The sequence below is a fragment of the Benincasa hispida genome, chromosome 12, assembly GCF_009727055.1.
Source record: "Benincasa hispida cultivar B227 chromosome 12, ASM972705v1, whole genome shotgun sequence".
NCBI lineage: Eukaryota > Viridiplantae > Streptophyta > Magnoliopsida > Cucurbitales > Cucurbitaceae > Benincasa > Benincasa hispida.
In genome coordinates this window covers 33438259-33449618 of record NC_052360.1, presented here as the reverse complement: position 1 = coordinate 33449618, position 11360 = coordinate 33438259, and the positions used below count along the sequence as shown (strand labels likewise).

The 11360-nt window shown below is 29.7% G+C and overlaps 1 protein-coding gene across 1 annotated transcript; it reads right to left on the bottom strand.

Annotated features, from left to right (window-relative positions):
• Positions 1-466: 466 nt before the first annotated feature.
• On the bottom strand, positions 467-3769 carry LOC120092967 (calmodulin binding protein PICBP). The gene is made up of 2 exons (XM_039051235.1): positions 1022-3769; positions 467-779 (listed from the first exon to the last, which is right to left on the bottom strand). The coding sequence occupies exon 1, from the start codon at positions 3415-3417 to the stop codon at positions 1036-1038; it is 2382 nt and encodes a 793-aa protein (XP_038907163.1). The 5' UTR covers positions 3418-3769; the 3' UTR covers positions 467-779; positions 1022-1035.
• Between the last annotated feature and the right edge of the window lie 7591 nt (positions 3770-11360).

Here is an 11360-nt window from a genome sequence, read left to right as displayed (position 1 = left end):
ATTCTAAAATCATTCTTAAACATATCTTTAATCATTCAAAATTCATTTAATATTTAGTTTTACACTTTTGAATGTAATTTTCACATTATCGAAATGAATTTTGAATGAAAAAACATATTTTAAAATTATTTTAATCATTTCATAATCAGTCCCAAACCTATCCTAAATATATTCCTCATAAATTCATGGTGAAAAGTTCAACAAAAAGAACACTTTGATAAATAAATTTGACTCATTCATGTTTGAGAGACCAATAGAGAAGAAATTTTTCGTTAGTAGAGTGAACTAATATGTATCTTTAGTGCAAATTTTCCTTTCTTCTACTTTCCTTCTTCAATTCACATGAACATTTGTTGCACCTAAGATAAGAGACTTCAATATCTTTAACCCTTCAAATTTCTCAATACCACTATTACAATATATATATATATTATATCAGAAGAGAATTGAATTGAAAAACGAGAAAATGAAGGAAAAGAAAAGGAGTTCATGAAATTAGCAGAGGTTTTTATGAAGGTTTTACTAATACACCTTCATCACAAGCACACATAAATTACAATCCTAAGAGGAAAATGACACCATATAGCTTACACTGTAATTACAGACATTACTCAAACTCTTTTTTCCTTTCTCTAATGCCCTTTGAATTGAACACACAGGATGACAAACTCTCAAACCTTGCAGTTCACCAACAAGGATGTATGGAAGCATAGACAATCTCCCTGCCACTCATTCTTCATCTTAAAAACATCGTCGACGAATACTTTGGTGTCGAGAAACTGAGAATTTTCTAACACAATTTAGTATTTTTCACACTCCTATTAGAACCTCAAAATTAGTTCATCTTGCTTCTCTAACATCCTAAACGTACAAGCAAATTGTTGCTGTTGATCATCTGCTACAAACATTATTCTAGAATGACATTTTTTTTTTCTTTTTTTGGTCCTTTTGAAGATTTAGTTTCATTAGTCAAACAAGTTAAAACTTAATGAACTTGGTAAGATGGTGTATGGAGGTTTACCTCTATTACTACCATCAGAAACAAGCTTGAATGCGTTTGGCTGGTGCAAAAGCTCCAGAAGCCTTATTCCGAAGATGGATTTCGTATCGAGATGTCGGCATGACTGATTCAAAAGCCTCGACGAGAAGTGCCACCTTCTTCTTTTTAGCTGGTGCAAGTTTCGTGACAGTTCGTTGGAGTGCATAATCAAGCATCCATTCTTCTGCATTTTTCCTGTCATCCATCAGTTGATGCTTGAGATCTACCTTTTCGGCCTCGGGATCTGGCACCAATGGCAAGTAATTCGGTTCTCGTGGATCGAAGTCCCTTGGATCTTCTGATTCTTCACCAAGCCTCTTGCATTTCGCATTCACTTCCCAATTCTTGCTCAAGAGATCAAGTTCTTCGCTGGAATCAATTGTGGTACGGGATAACTTTGATGCTTTTAGTAATGAATCTGCTCTATCTTTTCCTTCCACAATGTTGACCGGCACAGTGCTATTATCATTCAAAGAAGTTTCTTCCATCTTCAAATCACTAGGTTCCTCATTACCTGTCATTTCTAGGACTGTTGAAGATTCAGTTTCGTCTTCTTCCGCAACAGAATTACTGTTTCCAGTAGCAGAGATATCTTGGCATTTTCCATCAGAATGTTCAGCCTCAATAGCAACCTCATCTCCATGGTTTGGATCATCAAGTTGTTTTTCTCTTTCCATTTGATTATCGATATTGGCATCTAGTAATTCCTCTTGCAAGACATAATCATTGTTGGGGAGCTGGTAATCAACAAACTGTTCATCAGAAACTCCATCAACTTGAAGATCTTGGCTTTCCTGCTCTTTATTTGAAGCTTCTTTTGTTACGAAGGGAGTTTCTACAATCTCAGCTTCCAGTTCATAATTCAGAATCATCTCCAGATATTCAATTTCAGCTCTTTCAGAAACAGCTTGAGTAGCATCCTTCTCATCAAATTCATCCTCTAAATAAGAAAGTTGATCAAAACTTAAGCTCTCAGACACTTGGCTAGCCTCTTCCACCTCCCAATCTTGATGGCGATTCAAGTCAGAATCCCCAATATAGAACTGTTCTTCAAAGTCTCCACTCTTTTTATTGACAACATCATCAGATCCAGCAAGTTCTCCATTCAGCAAACAAGTCTCTTCTGATAAACCCCCAGTTACAGCATTTGAGTGATCTTCAACTTCATCCAAACCATCACTTTCCATACTCAAAAACTGTTGCTCCTCCCACTCTTCCATCTCGGTATCCGTTGAACCAGCATCATCCTCAACCCCATGGAAGATTCCTTCAGTCCCTTCTTCACCTAAACCAACCTCATAGTCCATGGATCCATCAGATATGTTCTCTGCAACTGATTTATTGTCCTCTTCATTACTCAATTCCATTTCGTCTCCCACGGTAGAAGAAGAAACACCAGCACAATATCCACTCATTACCCTATCTTGATTAACTGATCCAACATCGTCAACCTTATTTTCAGCATAAATTTCAATGAAAAAATCCAACTTACCATCATTTTCCAAAACCTCTGGAACCATTTTTTCTTCATCTAGCACTTTCACACCAGCTTGATCAATCCCTTTCGCTCCACAACCAGATGGCTCAACTTTTAGATTCTTCAACAAACGTCTCCTTGCAGACAAGAAACCCTTCAAAGGAGGCAAAGGAGCATGTCTATGGCCATTAAGCGAGCAGTAAGTATAAGGACAGACTTTCATGGCTGAAGTTCCTTCATACTCAGTTGCTCCAGGGCTCAGCATGAAGTATGCTGGAAACTTAGAGTCCTTGAGAGTGGAAGAACAGGTCGCTCTATGAGAATCCATTTCTGCACACAGAGCCACCCTCGAAGACTTCTTAAAACTCGATGTCTTCTTCAAAGTTCTAACCAGTTTCAAACTGGAGGATTTTGTCAAACACTTGGTGGGCTTAAGGCCAGTAACAGAGCCATGAGTAGAATTCTCTAAAGTCCTCCTTCTGGTTTTCTTACTATCACTACAAATTCGAGAATTCCGAGAATTCACCTGAGAAACCTCTTTCCTTGCATCAAAACAGCTCGTGGATTTCATGTAATTGGGCGAGCCATCGCTGGTTCTAATCACGGATGCTTGATTTTGCTTCTGTTTGATTTCCAAAACATTAGAAGAATTCGGTGGTGGTTTACCAGGCAGAGATATATTCTTTCTAATCGGCGATGAATTGAAGCTGATCTCAAAATTGGAAAGCTGAATAGCTCGTGATTTCTTCATCATCTTCTTCAAATCAGCTGCTCTGTTTTTGCCATCTGGGTTTTGAGAAGAAGAAAAAGATGAACTAGTTTTGAAACTCGCAACTCTCTTCTCCCCTTTAACGCTACCACTTTGAACTCCAAATTTGTTCGCCACAATTCTCTGAACCATCTTCTGAAATGGGTTTGATTCGATGAAGCTTTCTTCTCTTCAAAAACAGGGGAATTTTCAATCTCTAGAAGAAACCCAATAAGCTTTTTGGAAAGTTATGCATCAAAGAAAAGTCATAAGAGAAAGATTCGTGAAAACCAAAGAGAACCCAAAGGATTCTTTTCTAATTGGAGATGCTTTGGAAGAACAGAGGGTGGGATTTCTCTGTCTTTGATGATTTGTTAGAGAGAATTTGAAAGTTTTTTTTTTTTTTTTTTTTTTTTGGGTTGGTTTAAATAAATATTGTATTTGTGCTCGTGGATTTTGAAGTCTCGAGATATTGCTAAGACTTAGCTTTGTTCTTGATTTTCTTGTTCTTGTCTTATAAGTAATTCAACTCATTCTCATCGGTTAGGCCATTCTTTTCTTTTCTTTCTTCCTACATATACCGCCAAGGATTTGAATAATCATCTCACTTTTATGTTTTTTTTTTTCCTTTTATTTTAGGTATGTCTTAATTTATGTTATAATATCGAGAAAGTATTAATTTCGATAACTAGTTTTCAAAAGTTTTTTTTAAAAGAAAAACTATAAATAATTATTAGTAATTATATTCCTAATATTTATATCAATCTAGTTCTAGTTGACGGATAATTTAAGTCTCGTTTGTTAATTATTTTATTTTTTATTTTTTTAAAAAAAATAAGCCTATATACACTGTTTTCACCTCCAAATTAGTCAAATTTTGAGAATTAAAAAAAATATCTTTCAAAATTTTGTTTTTGTTTTTGGAATTTGGCTATGAATTCACCCATTATACTTGAAATATGTAAATCATTGTAAGAAATATGGATGAAATAGGCTTAATTTTCAAAAAAAAAAAAAAAACCAATTAGTTACCAAACGGAGTCTTAATTATTTATCTAAAAGTTAAAAGTTTGATTCTAATCCCATATTTTTAAGATGAAGAGTGGAGATTCAAATAGATAATGTCCTAATTAGATTGATTATGTCAATTTGAGCATAACTCAATAGTAAGAAACCAATTATTCACCCAACAATTGCTAAACTTGAATATATGTATATATCAATCATCATCTCATCATGTTTGTTAAACTCTAAAAGTCTACAAATTAATATTATTAATATTTTTTCATTTATTTGTTGGCAAAGAGGAAATTCAAATTAGAAGTAATAGTTAACATTCCAAAAATAGTACATGTCAATTATTTTTTAACTAAACTGAAGAGACACTAGATCATTCCATCATTAGGTTAATGTTCATGATATGAGTTAGTGGCATAAACAACTTTATATTTCTAAACTACTATCTTTCCTCTATTGTCACTTTTAGTTAAAGAGAAAAAGAGGTAAATTTAGGCATGATAATCTTATGTCGTGTACCCCTACTTTTAGTTGTTTTGTTAGCTAATTTTTTAATTATATATTGATTAGAGGTTATACCTAAAACCACTTTTTCTTTAGATAAAAAAAAAAATGCATTTTGATAGTTAAACTTTTGAAATAATTTTCATAATGAATAAAATTACAAAAGTAACTCTTGTTTATTCCTTTTATTTTTAATGTTTAGTTAAATAGACAGTTCAAATCTAACAAACCATATGTTTCCAAATAGTCTCTAATCTTTTAAAAATAATAATAATAATAAAACATAAAATTAAACTCATAAAAAAGATAATTTCTTTTTCCTTCATTTTTTTTCTTTTTAAATAATTTTATTCACTCGAGCTAGTCATTGGAATCGTCATGATAGGCACAACCTTCACCTTAACTGGCGCTGCAACGGAAAGCTTTTATACTACAAGAAACTATTCAAAAGAGGTTTACCACCCTTTTTCAAAGCCTTCATCCATATAGTCTTTCTTCCCGCACGGACGATCGATTGTTAATTGTTGGTTGTACTGGTTTTGATTGTTAGGACCAACATCCTTTCCAGTACATAAGTTTATTAGTTCACAGTTAAGACTTTAGATAAGCCAATGGAGTAGCTCGTCTCCTTTCATAGTATTTTAATAATTATTGAAAAAAGTAAGATTGAACTAAAAATATTGAAAAAAAAATAGGATAGTGAAATCATGGATCCAGTACACGATCACTAAGTAAGCAACTAAATTGTAGATGGGGTCCACAACTTCCTTCTGCATCATAAGGCGAAGCTAATCTAGAGGCACACAAAGACGACCATCATGTGAAAAATGGAGTGACTTGTAATTCAAACTTTTAGTTTCATGTGAACTTCTATCTTGAAATTAAAGAACTAATGAAATTACATTTTATCATGGAACGCTAAATCTAATAAATGAGCATGATATAAAAGATATAAAATAAAACAAGTTTGGAAGAAAAATGTTAGTTAAAAATTTTAAAAAAAAAAAACCATCAAAATCGAGAAAAAAAAAAAAAGAAATGCTAAAATCGTGGACAAAGTCAATCCACATGGCTGAAATGGCAGCCATTTAACATCCATGGTGTGCTGACGGGATAAAGCCATAATCGTATATCGAGTACACGATTTTTTTCAATACTTTTTCCCTCAAGTACATTTTTGAAATTTCTTTCCTATTTACTCCATTTTTATTATTACCTTTAAAAGAAGGGAACTTTTCTTTTACATAGAAAAGGAGTTTAGCAAAGAAGAGTAAAGGGAGGGTAGTAGAGTCATTTCACAAAGGAGGGGAAAAAAACAAGTATACGTGTCATACTTTTACTTTGTTTCGTAATATTATTCCACTGTTGACGGAGAGGAATTGGACGGTGCCGCGCTTTACAAAAGAAACGAAAGTGGTCGGCTTTAGTGGGCTGCTTGTGGGCCCTCCTTTTGGGCCTTTGGTCCATTAACACACGCTTCACGCTCCTCCTCTCTTCTTACAATAATAGTAATAATAATAAATAAATTCTTGCTCTTAAAATATTCATAAATAAATAATTTGTTCTCCTTGCTTTATTTACATTTTTTTATTTAAGAAAACATTATTTTATCTCTCTTTCTTTTATTTAATCTCAAATTCCAATCAAGGGTTCGTCAACTTTGAGTAGCGTAATATGAAAGAGACAAAACCCTTATCATATTTATATATCTTACAATTTTAAATTTTATATATATTTATATACTCTATCTTAGTCCTTAAATATTGAATCTAAAAGGTCCTAAATCTTAAAAAAATTTAATTAAATTGTAGAAAATATCCTTAAAAATTGCAGTAATACTCTTAACCTCCAAAGAGATTAAGTTAAAGAATTTTCCTACCATTAGTTTTATGAACGAAATGGAAGAATGAGAATAAAAAAGTATTGAGAGTATTAAAACGGAGGGATAACAAAAGGAAGAATAGGAAAGTGTTAGTTCATAGATTCAAGTAGAGAAAGCAAGGAAATGAAAGAGGGAAATTATGAGGTTTAAATAAATGATTTTAGTTTATGTACCAAGATAAGAGCATTTTTTTTCTTTTTAATGATTAGGGGTATTAATGGAACTTTTGAAAGTTTTAAGATATTTATAAAATGAGAGTTCAGAGGTAATTTTACTAATTATTTCCATCTAAAACTAATGATAAATATATTTTTTAAGTTTCTAAAATTTTTAAAGATATTATTAAAACTTTTGAAAGTTAGAAAATGTTTTAAAAACAAAGTTCAAAGTTATGGAGTATTTTCTATAATTTAGACAAAAAATCATAGTAGTTTCTTGCACTTTCAGTTTCGTATCTAATATGTTCGTGAATTTTTAGAATACCTAATAGGATCCTAAGTTTTCAATTTTTATCAAATAGGTGATTGACATATTCAAAAGTTTGAAAAATTAATTGATCTATTAAATAAAAAAAATGAATTTTATGTCTAATTAACCACATTTTTTCATTGTTGTCCTAATAAGCTTGAGATTTCTTTTTTAAAAATGTTAAATACAGGTCAAAGACATATTAGATACCAAAGTTTAATGACTTATTAGATGTTTTTAAAAGTTCAAGGACCAAAGAAACATATATGTTAAAGTTCATAGACTATATTTGTAAGTGAATTTTACTCCCACTTATTTATTTTTGCATATAATTCAACCAGTTAGAACATATATTTTTCATAAAACTTCTTTGAATTCATAGACTATAGTTTTTTTTTTCCCTATCTCATGGTTTGCCAATTGATTCAATTACTTATTTGATCTAAAGAATTTCGTGATTGACAAGATTAAAAACACATCAATTTTATACCTTATTAATTCCTTATATTATCCGTTACACTAAACACAAACATCACAATGAGAAGTTACATTTGTAATTTTATTCAAAAAAAAAAAAAAAAGTGCAAAATTTTCATCATTTCATTAACTCATGTGGCTGCAAAAGAAAGGCTGTTTATGAACAGAGCATGAGGCTTCTGCCAAATTCTGTTGTTTGTAATTCCACATTATTATGTTGTTCCCATCATAGCCCAAAAAGGCTCTTTTTCTTCTTCTTCTTCTTCTTTTTTTTTTTTTTAATTCCAAATTTGAAAATATAATGTAATTATAAACCTGCAGTAATAATAAATTTTCTGATTGGATAATTACATTTTTTATGTGTAAAATATTGCATTTTAAAGAAATAAATCATGAAGGTTATCATTGCAAACAAGCATGAGAATTTGAATTTGAAAATTTTTTAACACTTTTTTTTTAAGTGCAGGTGGGTTTAGAAAGATTTAGCGCACATAGAAAATTTTATATACAACTTATTTTTAGTATTTGATTAAAAGAAAATTACAAATGTAGTCGTTCTAACCATTTTATTTTTTATTTTCATTTATAAAAATTAAGCTAATGAACATTATTTTCACTTCCAAATTCTAAAAAAAATAGGTTTTAAAAAGTTGTTTGTGTTTCTGAAATTTGGTTAAGAAGTTAATCATTGTATTTAAGAAATACGTAAATTATTGTAAGAAATGTAAATGAAATAGACTTAGTTTTTTAAATTATAAATTTAGTCTCTAAACTTTCGAATTTTTTAGAATCCATAGATTTAGTGGACATAAAATCAAAACTTTCATTAGACATAAACTTCAAATCTATAATATATAGATCAATTGATTTTGTTGTCAAAAGAATATCAATTAATTTTTAAAATTTTGAATTTATTATGGACGATATAAAATTAAAAATGGAGAGACTTTTTAAATACTTTAAAAGTTTTGGGACTAATAAATCAAAACTTTAAAATTTATGGAATAAAGAAAAAGCTTATATTTAGAATCAGTATGTGCCTTCAAATTCAACCTTTTTAAATTTAAATTTCAAACTTGAATAAATGATTATTTAAATGCTCTCTACATAAAATTCTACTTCAAAAAAAAAAAAAAAAAAGATAAACTAATTTTATGGATACTAGTTTTTGCAAGTATGATTTGGACCTTCTTGTGTTTAATACTCTAGCCTAATTTTAAATGATTTAGGGAAAATTGTTTTTTTTCTCCTAAGTTTTCAGCCAAATATTTGATTATCCTAATTTTTAAGATGTTACACTTTAATTCATGAGTTTTGAGTTTAGTTTTTATTCCCTCTTTAAATTTTAAAATGTTACATTTTTTTTAATTTAAAATTTAATTTTCATTTGATCTCTAAGTTTCAATATTTTACATTTTTATCATCGAATTTGTACTCATGCTCACTCTGGTACTTGACTTTAACTTTTAATTCATTAATTTAAAATTATTATGATGCGAAAATTTTTAATTAATTTTAGTAGTAATAAAAAAATTAGTGAAAACTAATCTAATTATAATTAATTTAATTCTTTAAATTAATTGATAGATAGCAACATCAAAGAATCAAAGTGAGAATTTAATGAAAAACAAAGGTTATAAGTGTAATTTTGAAGCTCTAGGACTAAATTGAAACAAAAATCAAAATTCTAGAGTAAAAAATGTAACAATTTCAAAAGATAAAGAATCGAATAGAAATTAAATTTAAAACTCGAGTAAAATATAATATATTTTTTAAAAAATTTAAATACTTTTGATACTTTTGATAAAAACTGCTTAAAGTAAAAATACTCGTGTGTTACAAGTTTGTTTGGTTTGTTATATGTTAAAAATATTTTTATTAATGTCAACCTACTGCAAAGAACGACTATAAAATATTGTAAATAAATTAAAAAAAAACAAAATTCATTGTTTTGACGGAACTTACGTACTTTTTATATAAAAAAAAGTATATTTATTGACCTTTTTGTGTATCAACTTAAACGGTTAGGTCGATTGACTTTCTTCTTACCTATAGGCTCCGATTATATTTTTGCAAGAGGGACATATTTTTCATTCTTTATTCCTTTTCTCATTTTATTTTGTGTATACGTCCCAATTGTACTAGTATTATACAAAAACCAACACTAATATCAATTCCAACTTTCAAAATGAAATTAAATAATAAATTAAAAAATAAAATGGACCTAACACTGTCAAACACAATGTTGTAACATACTTACTAAAAAAATAGAATAACATAGTATCAATTAAAAACCTCAGAGATAATGAGACACAGAGATTGATAACCCAGCTCGGTGCAATATGATCTACATCTAAGGAGGTTGTGTCTGGTGGAAAGAAACTTTACTATATAAAGAATTCAACAATTATAACGTAGTAATTATCTGATATAGTTCCTCTTTAGTAACTCATGTACAGTTTACTCTTCAGTTTCAACTTAGGCTCCCTCCAAATTTGAGCTTCCCTCACCTTCATAATAACGCTTCTTCAAACTTTGTATGAGATCCCCTCAATACAATATATTTAGGCTTCCCCTAAGTGTGAGATCCTCTTACCTTTTCATAAGCAAGTTTTTTTCAAGTTTTGATTGAGCTTCCGTTAATACACATTAAAAACTCACCCTGAGTTCTCTTTGAGTGTGTTTGGCCCATGGAGTTGAGAAGTTGGAATTGGGAAGTAGGAGTATCGAACTCCACTCCTTGTTTGGCCCAAGGAGTAAGTGGGTCCCACTACTATAAAATATCAATTTTATGTTTTATCAACTCCTTACACTATGGACCTCAAGAGTTCACATCTCCCTATACTTCATAATTATTTACTTCTCACTATTTCACTCCTCACCCCAAACACCCCCTTTGTGATTTGTTACTCTTACAACAATTCAACCCAGAACAAACCTACAATGGAAACAACAAAAAGATTTTAATCACAATATGTGAAAGTTGAGACTTAGACAATCCCTAAGTTCAAAACTCTCAATGTACATACTTTTTAATAAGGAGACTAACCCTAAAATTAAACAGGACCACAATATATATGGGGCTAGTTTTGAAAAGATATTCAAGAAATGAATAAATCATCTATGTAGGAAAAAAGAAGGTAAACCATGAAATCTGCAAAATCACGCTATAGATAAGAAAAAAAAATACTCTATAGAATATGTTGCCTATCACAAACAATGTCTTGACATCTTACATGACACGTTGCAAAACATGTTTAAGTTTTATCTGTAATAAAATCAACCAATCATACTACATTAACTAATTATAAATAATATAGAAAATATTTTCTTATTTTATAATTCAGTTTCACATCAATTTTCGTTTTTTATTTTAACAAAAATATCTTAAAGTTTTCTTTAAAATAATTTAAAAATTCAAAGTTAAAATAAAATTATTTTTGGGAAATCATATTTAATATTATCCTTTTCTTTAAGGTAAATTTCTTGTCCACCTAGTGTCTCAAGACTGAATTATAGTAAGATAATTTCAATAAAAATAGCTTGAAACAACATATTTTTTTGTTGAATAAGATTGTTGCATTGTGGTGGTTATTGTAACTCACATTGTTGCATTTATTCTGCTAGATGAACAAATTCAATATCGTAGTAGAAAAATAAACTCCATGTAGAATATTAATATCGTGATTATTATGTATATTTTGTTGATATATTTATTTTTGTTATTTTTCTTCGTTAATTCAAAAAA